This window comes from Cyrtonyx montezumae, unplaced genomic scaffold (assembly GCF_038088225.1).
Source record: "Cyrtonyx montezumae isolate F1298 unplaced genomic scaffold, pur_monq_1.0 scaffold_18, whole genome shotgun sequence".
NCBI classification, from domain to species: Eukaryota; Metazoa; Chordata; class Aves; order Galliformes; family Odontophoridae; genus Cyrtonyx; species Cyrtonyx montezumae.
Window position 1 is genome coordinate 1,426,691 of NW_027071914.1, and position 16,463 is coordinate 1,443,153.

Sequence of the window (16,463 nt, forward strand, 5' to 3'; positions counted from 1 at the left end):
ATTTAGTATCATAATTAAGGATGAAGTAGAGTGTACCCTTTGCAAGTCTGTGGATGATACATAACTGGGAGGAGTGCATACATCAGAGGGTCATGCTGCCATCCAGAGTGACATGGACAAGCTGGAGTAATGGTCAAGATGCTCATGGAACTCAACAAGGAGAGGTACAACATACTGCATGTAGAGTTAAACATGCACCAGGAAAACAACTGGTGGAAAAGGCAGTGAGAGTCCTCTGGTGGACAGTAAGATGAACATAATTCATAGTGTGCCCTTGACACAAAAATGTGAACAGTGTCCTCTGTTGCATTAGACAAAGCATTGCCAGAGGGTAGTAATCCTTCCCCTCTGCTCAGCATTACCGAGGCCACACATAAGTCCAGTTCATAACTCCCTAAGTAAAAGCGAGACATGCTGCAGGGGAGCATATCCATACAAATGAACACCAGAAAGAATGGTGCAAAGAAGGTGGCAAGGTTCTGTGATGTCCAGTGCCCAGTACAAGAGGAAATTGACACAACCTGAAACAGAGGGGGGAATCCTAAAATAGCTAAAGTGAAAAGAGAAACACTCACAGCTGGGATCTGCTTGGGATGCTGCATGTGGACAGAATCTTGCTGGAAGCTACAACTCTCAGGGTTCCCAGCATCTCAATTGACATGAGATTACCCTATGGTTATTTCTTCTTACCATTCTCACTCTGTGAGGCAGAATGGGTACTGTGGATGACAATAAATGGTGGATCACAATAAACCAGCTATGCCTGATGTAAAATATCTGGTTCTCAGTCTTTCTAAGCAAAATGTCAGGGCATTAGAGGCATTTCAGAAATACATGTTTTAGGACAGTTTTTGCCTTCAGAAAGTGGCAGGCTACTGGGAGTTACTGTTTAAGAAGCAATGCAATGGGCAGAACCTGGCAGATGGAGTAGAAGGTGAAAGACAGGTCCCAGCACCTCAGCACTCTCTACCCACACTCATTTCATCCGCTGTCCTATTTGTGCATTCGTGTTCCTTGGTACGGTAATTCGGCTTCTGAAAGTGCATCTGTAAGAACATACAACAGCATTGCAAGCAGCTTGTTCTGTGAAGCGCTGGTGGCATGAGTAGCAATTAATGGAGGTAAGAAGAGTGGAAAGGAGATTAGTGCCGCGGCAGACCCTGCAGTTGTAGTGCGCGGCTCCGAGTGTCGCTGTTGGCTAAGGCTGGGTAAAGAAGCGGAAGGGGAACGGCAGAAAAGAAACGAGCTGGCAAGCGAGCCCAGCCGTGCAGGTCTGAGGACGAACGGGGCTCGGAGACAAAATCCAGGATGGATAGCTCCGGGTAGGGCTCGGCGGGGCGGCGGTGGTCCCCGGGACTGCTTGGAACGGGAAGAATCGAGCGAGAAGCTGCTCGCAAGCGAGAAAATGGAGGTGAGAGAAGGGCGCTGGGGCCGCAGGCGGCGGGCACTGCTGCTGTGCTGCGTGTTGGTGGCAGCGAGGGAGGCGGCGTGGGGGCAGCTGCGCTACTCGGTGCCCGAGGAGCTGCCCAAGGGCTCGTTCGTGGGCGACGTGGCCAAGGACCTGGCGCTGGAGCTGGCGGCGCTGCGCGCCCGCGGCGCCCGAGTTGTGTCCCAAGGCAGGACGCAGTACTTCGCTCTGAACGCCAACAGCGGACACTTGGTGACGGCCGACAGGATAGACAGGGAGCAGCTGTGCGAAAGCGAAATACAATGTGTGTTGCGTGGTGAAGTGATTGTGGAAAGCGAGATGAAGGTTTACGGGATTGAAGTGCAAATCACGGACATTAACGACAATATGCCCAGTTTCCGAGAGGAAGAAATAGAACTGAAAATGAGCGAGGTAACAGCCCCAGGGGCGCGATTACCTGTGCCCGAGGCTCTCGACCCGGACGTAGGATCGAATTCCCTGCAGAACTACGCGCTGAGCGGCGACGAGCACTTCTCGCTGTCCGTGCAGGCGGGAGCCGAGGGTGAGAAGCGTCCCGAGTTGGTGCTGGCCAAGACGCTGGACCGGGAGGAGGCGGCGTTTCACGAGCTGCTGCTGACGGCGAGCGACGGTGGCGAGCCGGCGCGGACGGGCACGGCGCGCATTCGCGTGGTTGTGCTGGACGCCAACGACAACGCGCCCGTCTTCAGCCAGGCGGTGTACACCGTGCGAGTGCCCGAGGACGTGCCCGTGGGCTCCACGCTGCTCAGCGTCACCGCCACCGACCCCGACGACGGAACCAACGGAGACGTGAAATACTCTTTGAATAAAATTACACAGAAAGCTTCAAAGATATTCCATCTTGAGCCTGATATAGGAGCGATCAGGTTGATGAGAAACTTGGACTTCGAGGAACGTGACTCATACGAACTCAAAGTGCAAGCGCGAGACGGAGGAGATCTTTTTGACACAGCGAAGGTATCGATCTCGGTGACGGACGTGAACGACAACGCGCCCGAGATTTCGGTGCGGTCGGCGCTGAGCGAGATCTCGGAGGACGCGGCGCCGGGGACGGTGGTGGCCCTGGTGCACGTGCAGGACCGCGACTCGGGCGGCAACGGGGAGGTGCGGTGCAGCCTCGGCGAGGGCGTCCCGTTCCGTCTGGAGCGGGCGCTGGACGACTACTACAGCGTGGTGACGGCGCGGGAGCTGGACCGCGAGCAGGCGTCGGAGTACAACGTGACGGTGCGGGCGGCGGACGGCGGGTCGCCGGCGCTGCGGAGCAGCGCGGTGCTGGCGCTGCGGGTGCTGGACGTGAACGACAACGCGCCGGTGTTCGCGGAGGCGCGCTACAGCGCCCGGCTGCCCGAGAACAACGCCGAGGGCGCGCTGGTGCTGACGGTGCGCGCGTCGGACGCGGACTGGGGGCAGAACGCGCGCGTGCGCTACCGGCTGCGGGAGGGGCGGCTGCGGGGCGCGCCGCTCTCGTCCTACGTGTCGGTGCAGGCGGAGACGGGCGCGCTGTACGCGCTGCGCTCCTTCGACTACGAGGAGGTGCGCGAGCTGGAGCTGTGGGTGCGGGCGGAGGACGGCGGCGCGCCGCCGCTCAGCAGCAACGTGTCGGTGCGGCTGCTGATCGCGGACGAGAACGACAACGCGCCGCAGGTGCTGTACCCGCCGGCGCCGGGCTCGGGCGCGGGCGCGGGCGCGGGCGCGGGCGCGGTCTCGGGCTGGGCGGGCGTGGAGCTGGCGCCGCGCTCGGCCGAGCCCGGCGCGCTGGTGGCCAAGGTGGTGGCGGTGGACGCGGACGCGGGGCAGAACGCGTGGCTGTCGTACGAGCTGGCCAAGGCGACGGAGCCGGGGCTGTTCCGCGTGGGGCTGCACAGCGGCGAGGTGCGCACGGCGCGCTCGCCAATGGCCCGCGACGCGGCCCGCCACAGCCTGGTGGTGCTGGTCAAGGACCGCGGCCGGCCGGCGCTGTCGGCCACGGCCACGCTGACGGTGGTGCTGGCCGAGAGCGTGGCCGAGCTGCTCTCGGAGCTGGGCAGCGCCGCGGCGCCGGCCGAGCCCGCCGGCAGCCTGACGCGCTGGCTGGTGCTGGCCGTGGCGGCCGTGTCCTGCCTCTTCCTCGCCTTCCTGCTGCTGCTGCTGGCGCTGCGCCTCCGCCGCTGGCGCCGCTCGCGGCTGCCGCCGCCGCCCAGCGGAACCTTGCGCGGCGTCCCGGCCTCGCACTTCGTGGGCATCGACGGCGTCCGCGCCTTCCTGCGCTCCTACTCTCACGACGTCTCGCTCACCGCCGACTCGCGCAAGAGCCAGCTGCGCTGCGCGCCCGGCAGCTGCTGCGACACGCTCCCGGCCCGCCCGCCGCCCGACGAGCCCACGCAGCTGCGCGGGGAACACGCTGCCACACAGCGCGCCGCCGACACCGACGCCCTCACGGTGAGTGTTCGCAACGCGGCCTATCCCGCTTCCCGACTCCCTCCCTCCCCGCCCGTCTCTCGCCCGGTCCTGTAACTCTTTACCCTATCGCGTTTCGCCTTTCCTCTTCTCTACCTGCGTTCGCTCAGATGTTTACTGTTAACGCCCCTAATTTTAAGAGTGTTGTTATGATCTCTAGTGGGTAGCTTTAAGGACGTTTCAGGGCGTGTCTTGATATTCTTACCCTCAAGAAAACCCTCAATAAACAGGACAATCTGACTTGAATGTTTACAGCAGCTAGTAAAAGGACATGGATGTGCTTAAGTTTCCTTAGAGTGACACTGAATGACATGCTCTTGTTAGAAGCCAAAGTACAGATTTAAGTTGGATGTATCCATGGTGCCAATAAAGGTTATGAAAGCCGTTTAAGGTTGGTGAGTGTCTGCATTTGCATGGGGACAGCAGGTGGGTCAGCAGTGATACTGTGTGGATAGTGGTTTGATTTCACAGTTGGTGCCAGCACCTGCAATATATATGCACCATTTTTTTCCCAGTTTCAACATGTTGCACTGTAATGGTAATCCTCTGATGTCAAAATTTGTCTCTGTGTATAGAATGGTAACTGCATATAGAATGATAATGCATATCTGATAATGCGTATGCACGACCGCCATCAGATATTTCAGACTGTCTCTTCCGTACGGGTGAGCACTTCTCACGAATGGAGACCAAGTTTTCTCTGTGGTATATTCCCCTTTTTAACCTTCTTTATTTTCTGTGATGGTTCTATGAATATTTTTAATTCCTTTTTTATTATTATTATTTATTTATTTTAAACTGTTTATGTGCTTTTCATTTTCATTTTCATTATTTTCATTTTTATTTCACTTTCCTTTAGTATTAATTTTGCTTAAGTGTCTTGAGATTAGATACCTTCCCTCTTGTAACCAGGTTTCTTAGGGCATCAGGGACATGCAAAATTCTCTGTGCATGGTCTTGGACATGAGATGTTGGAATGTAGTAAATAGTAAACGTTGTATAACAGAACTTTTCTGTCTTTTTTAAGAGCTTCTGTACCACCTGCTCTCAGGAACCATACTCTGTCTAAGACATAACTTGTCCAGGACCTGAAATACAGATTTCCTCAAGTCTGCTATCTCTTATTTCCTGAAACTCTATAGAGTCAAAATAGTTTTTCATTATGAATGGTCATTTATTTGTTACTGATGTGTATTGATGTGTGCATCAGTGCAGCTCGGAAGAAAATAAATTATCTACCACCAGATGACTGGACAGAGGTAGCAGTAAAGCGTATTTTTCTTTCAATAAGTAGGGCAGGATGTCTTCACAGTGGTATCTGGAAAGGCGCGGAATTGGTATATATGAGGGAGCTACTCCATCCAGTTAAGATACTCTGGAAAATTTTCTAATCTTTCCACATCTTCTGTTTAAGTGTCCATGTTGTTACAGACTTCCTTCATGTCTTTATTTATTTGCTGTGAGAAAGATGGGTTTTAACGCTCAAGTGAGAAGTCATTACTTTTCTTGGAAGTGGTATCTCTGTTTTCCCGTGGCCTGTTCAAGCAGTAGTGATCATGGGCAACATTTAACAGAAACCATTTTCTAATTCTTAGACTTGCTGTAATAACACTCAGTTTAGTGATTTAGAGATGTGGACATGATTTACTGAAGAAGAGCAGATAAAAAGTATTTGGATGCTGGGTTGTACGACACTGATATTATACTGCTGCCTAAAGCGTTTGGATGCTGGGTTGTATGACACTGATATTATACTGCTGCCTTTCAAATGCTGAAAGAGATGAGATGTGATTGGTCTGCTTTGACCTCAATGATTTTCTCACTGACTGGGATTCCTGACTTTGCCATCAAAAATGAAATCACAATTTACAAACAGGTTCTTGGCCTTCAGCTTTTCTTGCCATTTTTCTTATGGCAGTGATAGGAAAGCTGTGGAGACACTCCAGCACTCACAGTCTTCAGGACAATATTGCAGGACTGAGGTAAAATTTTATTTTTCCCAAGCACAATGGGAGAGGGCTTGTACAGCAGAAGACTTTCAAGTGTAAGAAAGTCAAACCTGTCTGCTCATATAAAATTATATTATGAAATTATGTCATAAAATGTTTTGGGTTGGAGAGGATCTTAAAGACCCTCTAGTTCCAATCTTTTGTCATAGGTAGGACTGCCACCCACTAGATCAGGTTGCCCAAAGCCCCATCCAGCCTGGCCTGAATACTTTCAGGGTTGGGGCTTCCACAGCATCTCTAGGCAACCTATTCCAGTGTTTTACTGCCCTGGTTGTAAATAATTCCTTCCAAATATCTAATCTAAACCTACCCTCTTTTAGTTTATAACTTACCCCTTTGCCCTATCACCTCATTCCCTTATAGAGTCCCTCCTCAAATTCCCTGTAGGCCCCCTTTAAGTACTAGAAAGCTGTTATATGGTCTTCCTGGGGCTTTCTATTTTCAATGTTAAATAAATTCAGCTCTCTGCAATTCTTTATATGATAAGTACATCAGCCCTCTGATCATCCTTCTAACATTCATTTGGATGTTCTCCAATAGCTCTGTGTCTTTCTGTACTGGTGATCTCTAGGGCTGAATACAGTACTCAAGAGCAGAGTAAAGGGAGAGAATAACCTCCTTCAGCCTGATAGCCAAACTTCTTTTGATGCAGTCCAGGATATGATTGGCTTTCTGGGCTGCATGCACCCATGAACAATTACATTCAGTTTTTCATCATCCAGCACTCACAAGTCCTTTTACCACTCCTTGCCCAGGCAGTATTCATGTTTGAGAATGACCCGACTTAGGTGCAAGTCCTTACATTTGGCCAAATTAAGCTTCATGACGTTCTTATAGGCCCACCTTTTGAGGTCGTTCAGGTCCCACTGGTGTGCTGACCACACCACAAAGCTTGGTGTTAGCCACAAACAATCTGTCCATGCCTCTGACGAAGATATATATACCAGTAAAAATACCTTAGTGACACAGACGTATATCTTCGGCACATTTACGATTTTTTTGTCTTGCTTTCCTGGCAACACTGGAGTTTACTAGCCAGCTTTGGAGTGAGGATTAAATAAATGCACCCAGGAGCTCCGGGCTGCACTTCTCATCGCGGACTCACGGTGTCACTGTTGACCAGTTCGGGAAAGAGAGTCCGCCGACTGCAGCGCTAGCGCAGTGCCGCTCCGGTCCAGGCAGAGAATCAGAAGCCATTCTGCCCGGCTCCGGCCCGCGTTCCGACTGGCAGTAAAGATTCCGTATTACTGTTCTTCTCCGGTGCCGATTCAGCTGCTAAGGAAGCCTGATCGCCTGCAAAGCACGCTTCAGGACTGCGCAGAATGGAAGTCCGAGCGGAAGCGCGGAGCGGAGGAGCCGCAGGGCGGGTCGCACTAATGGCCGTGCTGCTCTCGCTGTGCTGCCGGGCGGCGCCGGAGCGGCTCCGCTACGCGATCTCCGAGGAGCTGGGCAGAGGTTCACTGGTGGGGCCGCTGGCGCGGGACCTGGGGCTGAGCCCGGCCGAGCTGCCGGCGCGCCAGCTACGGCTTGTCTCCAGTGATGAGCGTTACTTCGTTCTCGAGGAAGAGAGTGGAAACCTGCGTGTAAAGGAGAGGATAGATCGAGAGGACATCTGCGGGGACGTGGCGCCTTGTGTCTTGAGTTTGGAAACTGTCGTGGAAAACCCTTTCAATATATATCACGTGAGCATTACTATCCAGGATATCAATGACAATGCGCCGTGCTTTGACAAAGAAGTTGTTGCCATAGAAATGATCGAGTCCACTCCTGCCGGGACGAGATTCCCACTGGGCGGTGGCAGAGACCCCGACATTGGGATGAACTCGTTACAAAACTACCAACTTACCCCCAATCCGCTCTTCTCCCTTGTAGTGAAGGAGAGTTCCGACGGGAGGAAACATGCGGAATTATTATTGGAGAAAAACTTAGATCGTGAAAAACAGAAAAGTCATAATTTGATCCTAACAGCAGTGGACGGTGGGGATCCGGTCCGATCTGGAACCGCTCAGATTAACATTGATGTGACAGATGCAAACGATAATGCACCGGTGTTCACCAAAGAGATCTACAAGGTTCGAGTGCCAGAAAATCTTCCAGAAGGATCCTTAGCTTTTCAGGTGAAAGCCACTGACGGCGACGAGGGTACAAATGCAGAAATCACCTATTCTTTCAGCGACATCACAAGCAGTGCTCGCCAGCTCTTCAGTCTAGACCCCAAGACGGGAGACGTGAAGATTACTGGTCCTTTAGATTACGAAAATATGAAATATTATGAAGTAACTGTTGAAGGCAAGGACGGAGGCGGGCTGAGTGCACACACCAAAGTGCACATAGACGTTATAGACGTGAACGACAATGCTCCAAGCCTTACCCTCCTGCCTATCTTGAACCCGGTACCCGAGGACTCGGTCCTGAGTACAGTCGTGGCTGTGATAAATGTTCGTGACAGGGACTCCGGAATAAACGGAGAAGTGACATGTAATCTCAATGGTGACTTGCCTTTCAAACTAGAAGCATCATCAGAAAGCACCTACAAACTTGTAATTGAAAGTAGTCTGGACAGAGAGGAGGTCTCTGCTTACAACATCACAATCACCGCCACAGACCAGGGTAGCCCGGCGCTGTGGAGCAGCGCGGATCTGACGCTGAAGGTGTCGGACGTGAACGACAACACGCCGGTGTTCGAGGAGGCCGCCTACAGTGCCTACGTGCACGAGAACAACGCGGCGGGAGCGCTGGTGCTGCGTGTGAGCGCGCGGGACGCGGACGCGGGCGCCAACGGTCGCGTGAGTTACGCGCTGGCAGGCGGCGGCGCGGACGCGGAGTTCGTGTCGGTGCAGGCGGAGACGGGCGCGTTGTACGCGCAGCGCTCCTTCGACTACGAGCGGTGCCGCGAGTTCGCCGTGGAGGTGCAGGCGCGGGACGGCGGGACGCCGGCGCTCAGCGCGACAGCCACGGTGCGCGTCTTCGTGCTGGACTGCAACGACAACGCGCCGCGGGTGCTGTGGCCGGCGGCGGGCGGCGGTGCGGGCGGCGGTGCGGGCGCGGGGCCGTTCGAGGTGGTGCCGCGCTCGGCCGAGGCCGGGTACCTGGTGGCCAAGGTGGTGGCGGTGGACGCGGACTCGGGGCGCAACGCGTGGCTGTCGTACAAGCTGGTGCAGGAGTCGGAGCCAGAGCTCTTCCGCGTGGAGGAGCGCAGTGGCGAGGTGCGCACGGCGCGGGCCGTGTCGGAGCGGGACGCGGCCAAGCAGCGGCTGGTGGCCGTGGTGAAGGACCATGGGCGGCCGGCGCTGTCGGCCACGGCCACGTTGCACGTGATGTTTGCCGAGAGCATGCGGGACGCGCTGCCGGAGCTGAGCGAGAGCCCGGCGGCCTCTGACTCGCCGGCGGAGCTGCGCTTCTCGCTGGTGCTGGCGCTGGCATTACTCTCTGCCGCCTTCCTGCTGAGCGTGGCTCTGACGGCACTGGCGCACTTGCGCCGGGCCGGGCCGCCCGCCGTCTTGCGCTGCCTGGGCGAGAGGCGCTTCTCGGCGGCGGGCCCCGCCGTGCCGGCCGACTTCTGCGAGGGCACCTTGCCCTACTCCTACAACCTGTGCGTGGCGCCGGGCCGCACCGTGGCCGAGGGCGCCTGGCTGCTGCCGCCTGCCTTGCTGCCCAGCGTGACCGCCGAGGAGCCGCGCAGCGGGGAGCCCGCTGGGAAGTGGAGCCCGAGCGGCAGCGCCGGCCGGGGAGAGCCACCCGACGACCTCTGCGCTCCGCAGGTCAGTAAGTCCGTGCACTTCTCTTGTACCTCGTCCTTTCCGACCTCCACGCCAAATGCAGCGTCCTCTTGCTTCGGGGTTTCCCTGGGTAACGTTGGTGCACTGCTTCGTGTCACTCCGAGAGAATTAAACAATGCAGCTGTGCTTCACAGCTGGCAGTTAACTGCTTCAGCCCTTCTTTAACCAATGATCACGTTGTTGGGTTAGGCTGAGATGTTCTAGTTGGATAAAAATCCGCTAGTTTTTATAATAATGTGTTGCTGTCTGTATGAAGAATCAATACTGTCCTGGTATGATATTCCCGGGCAGCCCTTTCTCCTTGCTTTGCTCATCACTGCTATTAGCTTTCTAATTCTTTATCCCTGCTTTGCTTGCCTTATGCATACAGATGATTGTGCAGAATCACTTCTGAAAGAAATGGAAGTTTTGTATTGCAGAGCCTGTGGAAACACGAGTGCAGTTTCATGAATGGAAAAAATAGAGATTATCGAATGGATATGGAGAGCAAATAAAGATAAGCAAGGAGTATCATGTCAGGTTATAATCCAAAAATGGTAACTAAAATTTCAGCTTGTAGACTGTCTCGAGCCTCTTCCTAGGCCTTCCTCATGTTAATTCTTACAAACCAGGGCAGGATATTTAATGAATTACCCTATTTCACTGAATTCTGAGGTGAAAACAGAATGATTGGCAACATGTTCCGGTTTCACATTTCTGATCAGCTCTCTACAATGGGTTTCAATTAATTTTCTCCATTTTGTTATGCTGGTTGTATGGCTCCCGATAGTTTGTGTGCTTGATGAGTTTGGTGAGACTGTATTCAACTTTAATTATGAATTACTCCATGTTTAAATTAACTTTATACTGTACACAGACATTTTTTATTTTCATGGTAATGCGTTGAGTAAAGAAATGTCTTTGCTGGGCAGATGATCCTTTGGAGATGCTTGTTTGCCTGTTCTGAAGGTCAAAGAGAATCATCAAATTTGGGGTCCTTGAGAATGGCTGGGGGTAGTTCTGTGTTTATAAGTTCATAAGTTCATAAGGTTGGAAAGGACCTATAAGATCATCTAGTCCAACCATCCTCCTATCACTATCTCTACCCAACTACTAAATTAAGTCCTTTAGCACCTCATCTAAACGCTTCTTGAACAGCGCTAGGGATGGTGCCTCAACCACCTCCCTAGGCAGGCCATTCCAGGGGCCTGTAGGGCCATTCCAGGGGTTTGTAGGGCTCTTGGAAGAAAGATATGTTTTACTGATTCACAGACTTTTAATACTGGCTATTACATACTATTGAGAATGTAGGAATCTCTATAGCTATGGTGACAACCATTTGTTTTCTTGCATTTTGAGGACAAATCACACAAAGCTTTCTGAAGACTTTTAGGTCAAGTTAAAACCTTCACCTGTAGTTTAGTTTTAAAAAATATGTATACTAGGTGTTGATATTCAGTTTGTCCGGGCTTTGAATCTAGGCCTGATATTATGTCTCCATGTATTTTCCTTCTGTTATCCAAATGACTATCCAAAGAACTGTGGCCATAGCCTGTGTTTTGAGGTCTTGGACCAGACACATGTGTCTTTGTTCTTGATAAGATGGAAGGAGACAGACTCCCTAGTAGGATCTGCAGTGACAGAAAATCTGGAAACGGTTATAACTAAAGGAGGGGAGGTTTAGGTTGGATATAAGGAAGTCTTTTACAGTAAGGACTGAATCAGAATGTCCAGAGATGTGGTTAATGCTCCATCCTTAGAGGCATTCAAGATCAGGCTGGACCAGGCTTTGAGCAACCTGATGGAGCTGCAGATGTCCCAGTTCACTGCAGGGTAGTTAAATGATATTTAAAGATCCCTTCAAAGTCAACTCTACGATTCTATATGTATCAAGTGGCATAACTGCCACTATTAATCTCTGAATCATTCACTTGTATAGGTTTAATTTCTGCCTTCCTTATGGTCAGTGTCTCAAGACAGATGTCAGTGTGGGATACAATCCTTTAGAAGACTGGAAAATACAGCTATATACCTGGAGGAGCCTTTAAAGCTGTTGCCTTGAACATTCAGAAATGCCAAGACAAAGGCGGTGATACACTTAATTTTCCTTAAAATACCACTGAATAAAATGCTCTTGCCTGTGGATGATGTATAGACAAATATGCTTTCTGTGGTGCAACTGAAGGCTTTGAATGCATAGTACAGAGGGGAACAGTGTGAATTTGAACCTGGGGAATAGATGTGCCAGTGTAGTTTTGGCAGGCAATGGTTTGAGTTCATAACTGATGCCATGACATTCTCTAGCTCTGCCCAGATTCTAGCTCCCCTGTTTTTAGAGACACTGAGAGTTCCCTAATTATAAGTTATTTTCATGTGAACTATTTGCATGGAACAATGATGAATGGCTTATATGTTATGGCTTATAAATATTATTATTGGAATTGCTTGTATCACCTTTGTGAAACAAGATTTAAACAACATTTCCCTGTTGTATTGTGATATAAACTTTCTACCTGGACAGAATTACATTCCCAGGCCTTGGTTTCTATGAGGTCATGATTCATGTTTTCCATTTCTGAAGAATGCTGCTGCACCTGGAACTGTGACTGCTGTTCTGTAGGAAATCCTTCTCTTTTCAAGGTCTCCAAGCACCTGCAAACAGATCTTTGTATGTGAAGGAAATGATGCAGAAGGTTGAAAAGAATGTCTCCAAATTTCTCAGAAGTATTTAACTTAGAATGAGGCCTAGGACAAGGTGCTTGCACTAATGGTTCCTCTATTTCTGTGTGCTTTAAATAGTAATCTTTCTTCTTGTCATGATCTAAAGCTGTGTCTCTGTAAGTATGGTATTATGCGTAGGATACTTATAAGATTTGAATACCAGGCATTCGTAGCACATTAATCACAAAATCACAGAAGAGTAAGGATTGGAAGGGACCTCAACAGATACTGAGTCCAACCCCTTGCTAAAGCAGTTCCCCACAGTAGGTTGCACAGGAGAGCATCTAGGTGGGTCTTTGTTATGGTTCTATGATTTTTGTTGTATTATTAATATTCCATATCATAACATCATGTGGAGTATTGGGAGTTAAAGAGTTAATGCTCCAGCTCTGTGGATCGTTGATAGTTCTGGGTGTACCTGTCTCAGAAGAGAAGAAGAACTGCATTCCCCAGAGGACTTTGCGATGCTTTGCATTTTTACATATTTCTGCCCAGAGGGAAAGATAAAAACTGTCTGCGGTCACGGGACTCTCTCTTCCACTCGGGACCGAGCTTGGCAGTGGGTGTTTGTTGCAGCCGTCCACCTTCAGCGTTAGCGTAAGGCCTTCGGTTTATCGGACACTCTCTCTCTTGCTCATTTTATTTGATCCATTTGCCTCAATTCCAATTATATTATATTATATTGTGTTATTTTCCTTTCTGCTATCTATTTAGTAAATTAGCTTTCCTCCTCAGATCGTTGCCGCTGTTTTGTTCCTAGGCCCATCTCCCTTCTCCTTTTTCCCTTTCCCCTTTCCCCTTCCCCGAGGTGTGGGCCCGTGGGTCCCCTGCCTCAATTGTCACGGTACCGGGTCAAACTGTCCCGCAAACCGGTTACATTTTTGGCGCCCAACGTGGGGCAAGACTAGCTACCTTAGTCAGGCAGAGACATACTTTTAGAGTGAATCTCTGTCTTTTGTTAGGAAGCTTATCTGTACTGCAGGTCCTGTATAGCAAAACACAACCTTGAAGTCCAGGCGTACTGCCAGTTCTTCTGGGATATTGGTAAACTTTTGGGTGCTGCCAGCTTGTTTGAGTAAAAAAAAAAAAAAAAAAAAAAAAAAACCGTTTACTGTTTCTGTTAAAACTGCCTTTACAGGGACTGTATTTCATTGCTTTTTCCCTTTTAATGCTCAAAACGTATTGGAACTTGGTTAAGCTTGCCAGTCTGATCTGGAGCCTGGTCCCTATATGACAAACTAAAAGCAGTGATGGAGGCACCTACCAAATACCTGGGCACCCCAACTAATGTAACAAACGATACCATGTTAACAAACAAAACAGTATTTGAATGGGTGTCCAGGTTCTCCTCTCAGTTCCTTATGAATTTTCAAGATTACAGCTTAGGGGCTATGTTAACGATTGGGATATTAGTCCTCTTGAATATATCCCTTATAATGGCACTTTACACCATGTGGAGGAAGCTTTTCCCAGAAACAGAGAATGCTGAATGGCAGGGAAAGTGGAGAGTTTTAGGAAATAAATTAGAAGCATGGGGTCCCCCGGTGCCATGGGATTTTACTCCTGAACACTTGCAGGATCCTGAGGAGCTAGGCCTGTATCTGAGTAATGGGTGTTGCGGCTCAGGAAGATCTGAGGTGGAACAGCTTATCTGGGGCTTGGCTTATGCTTACCGAGGCATATATACTGTTCGGGAGAGAGAGAGTGTCCAAACTGAGGCACAGGCCAAAGAGGAAAACCTCCCAGGCACATCTGACCAGCCAAAGGAAGCACTGGTATCAAAGTCAGTTGCCCCGGTGGAAGGCCAGAAATGGAAACGTGTGTCCTCACGCCTAGAACGCAAAGAAGAGGTGGCAAAAGAAGAGGAAGATCCAGGCGAGGGGGGGGCCTCAACACCACCACCACCAAGAAAGGCAACAAAGAAAAGTGAGAGGCATGGACATAGTGATGATGAGGATGATGAGAGAGTCAAAGTTACCACGTTTTGTCAACCCATGAAAATGTCTGAGATCCAAGGCTCAAGAAAGGAGTTTATTCAACGTCCGGATGAGAGTATTGTCACTTGGTTGCTTCGGTGTTGGGACAATGGGGCCAAAAGCGTGTCCCTCGACAGTAATGAAGCTCACCAACTAGGAAACATTGCCCGTGATCCAGCTGTCGACAGAGGGATCAGCAGGTATATGGATGGAATCGCCAGCCTCTGGCAACGAATGTTAGTAGCTGTGAGGGAAAGATATCCCTACAAGAGTGACCTGGCACCTAAAGTGAAAAGATGGAAAACTATTGAGGAAGGCATCCAGTATTTGAGAGAAACGGCTGTGGTGGAAATGCTGTATGATCCCACATTTGATCCTGAAGATCGGGACCATGATCCGGAGAAAGTAAGGAGTACACCCAAAATGTCAGAAGCTTTCAGAAACAGCACCAGAAAGGTACGCCGGTACACTAGTGACAACGTTCAACAGATATGAGGACCAAGACAGAAAACCCCCAGTTTTTGAACTGATTCTTACACTTCAAAACTTTGAACAAAAATTTCCGCCATCACACGCTTCCATTTCAGCCATATCAAGGTTAGAAGGACAGATGGAAGACGTGTTAGAGAAAGTATCCCGACTGATTGATAGGGTTGAAAAGATTGCAGCTGTCAGAAGCAAACGCCGTCCTGCTCGAGCAAATGACAGCATTCACTTCATGTCACGCGTGGCTCTGTGGAGTTACTTAGGTGAAAATGGAGAAGATATGAAGGAATGGCATCAAAAACCCACCCCTGCACTGCGAGCACGGGTTAGAGAATTACAACACAGACCAACGACCAGTGAAGTTGTTCCTGTCACTACAGGTAACCAATAGAGGGGCCCTGCCCTCAGCCAGAGGAGGGAGAGGGATAATAGAGTGTTTTGGACTGTGTGGATTCGATGGCCTGGCACATCAGAACCACAAAAATATGAGGCACTGGTGGATACTGATGCACAGTGTACTTTAATGCCTTTGAGTTATAAAGAGACAGAACTGATCTATATCTCTGGAGTGACTGGGGGCTCTCAGGAATTGTCTGTGTTGGAGGCAGAAATAAGCCTCACTGGTAAAGACTGGCAGAAGCAACCTATAGTGACCGGACAGGGGGCTCCATGCATACTTGGTATAGACTATCTCAGAAGGGGGCACTTAAAGGATCGCAAGGGGTACCGATGGGCTTTTGAAATAGCAGCTGTGGACACAGACAACATTAAGCAGCTATCTGTTTTGCCTGGCCTATCAGAAGATCCGTCTGTTGTGGGGTTGCTCCAAGTGGAGGAGCAACAGGTACCGATTGCTACAGAAACGGTGCACAGACGGCAACCAACAGGGATTCCTCGCTCCCCATTCATAACCTGATTCGTCAGCTAGAGAGCCAGGGAGTGATCAGTAAAACTCGCGCACCTTTTAACAGCCCCATATGGCCGGTGCGTAAAGCCAGTGGAGAGTGGAGGCTGACGGTAGATTACCGTGGCCTGAATGAAGTCACACCCAAACTGTGTGCTGCTGTGCCAGACATGCTACAACTCCAGTACGAACTGAAGTCAAAAGCAGCCAAGTGGTATGCCACCATTGACATTGCTAATGCTTTTTTTTCAATTCCTGTGGCCACAGAATGCAGGCCACAGTTTGCCTTCACCTGGAGGGGTGTCCAGTACACCTGGAACCATTTGCCCCAGGGGTGGAAACGCAGCCCAGCCATTTGCCATGGGTTGATCCAAACTGCATTGGAACAGGGTGGTGCTCCTGAGCATCTGCAATAAATTGATGACATTGTTGTATGGGGCAATACAGCAGAGGAAGTCTTTGAGAAAGAAGAGCAGATTATCCAAATTCTCCTACGAGCTGGCTTTGCTATCAAGCAAAGCAAAGTGAAAGGGCCTGCACAAGAAATTCAGTTCCTAGGTATAAAGTAGCAAGATGGACATCGTCACATCCCAACAGATGTGATTGACAAAATTACTGCCATGTCTCCACCCACCAGTAAGACAGAAACCCAAGCTTTTCTGGGTGTAGTGGGCTTTTGGAGAATGCATGTTCCAAACTACAGTCTCATTGTGAGCTCTCTCTATC

The 16,463-nt window shown here is 50.4% G+C and overlaps 2 protein-coding genes across 2 annotated transcripts; both read left to right on the forward strand.

Moving 5' to 3' along the window:
• The first annotated feature begins 1,299 nt into the window (after positions 1-1,299).
• LOC136047750 (protocadherin gamma-A5-like) lies at positions 1,300-4,007 on the forward strand. The gene is given in 2 exon segments (XM_065735044.1): positions 1,300-3,886; positions 3,888-4,007. Coding segments are annotated over 2 exon segments (2,601 nt in total). The 5' UTR covers positions 1,300-1,405.
• A 3,261-nt stretch (positions 4,008-7,268) lies between these two features.
• LOC136047752 (protocadherin gamma-B1-like) lies at positions 7,269-10,065 on the forward strand. The gene is made up of 3 exons (XM_065735045.1): positions 7,269-7,445; positions 7,773-9,653; positions 10,042-10,065. Exons 1-3 carry the CDS (start codon positions 7,269-7,271, stop codon positions 10,063-10,065), a joined length of 2,082 nt encoding a protein of 693 aa, XP_065591117.1.
• Positions 10,066-16,463: the final 6,398 nt, after the last annotated feature.

Bases quoted from the DNA above. Each gene is read 5' to 3' on its own strand.
- LOC136047752 (XM_065735045.1), top strand. From the start codon at position 7,269: ATGGCCGTGCTGCTCTCGCTGTGCTGCCGGGCGGCGCCGGAGCGGCTC. The intron at 7,446-7,772 runs GTTCTCGAGGAA...GTAGTGAAGGAG, and splicing joins CCAGTGATGAGCGTTACTTC to AGTTCCGACGGGAGGAAACA. The intron at 9,654-10,041 runs GTCAGTAAGTCC...TTATGCATACAG, and splicing joins ACGACCTCTGCGCTCCGCAG to ATGATTGTGCAGAATCACTT.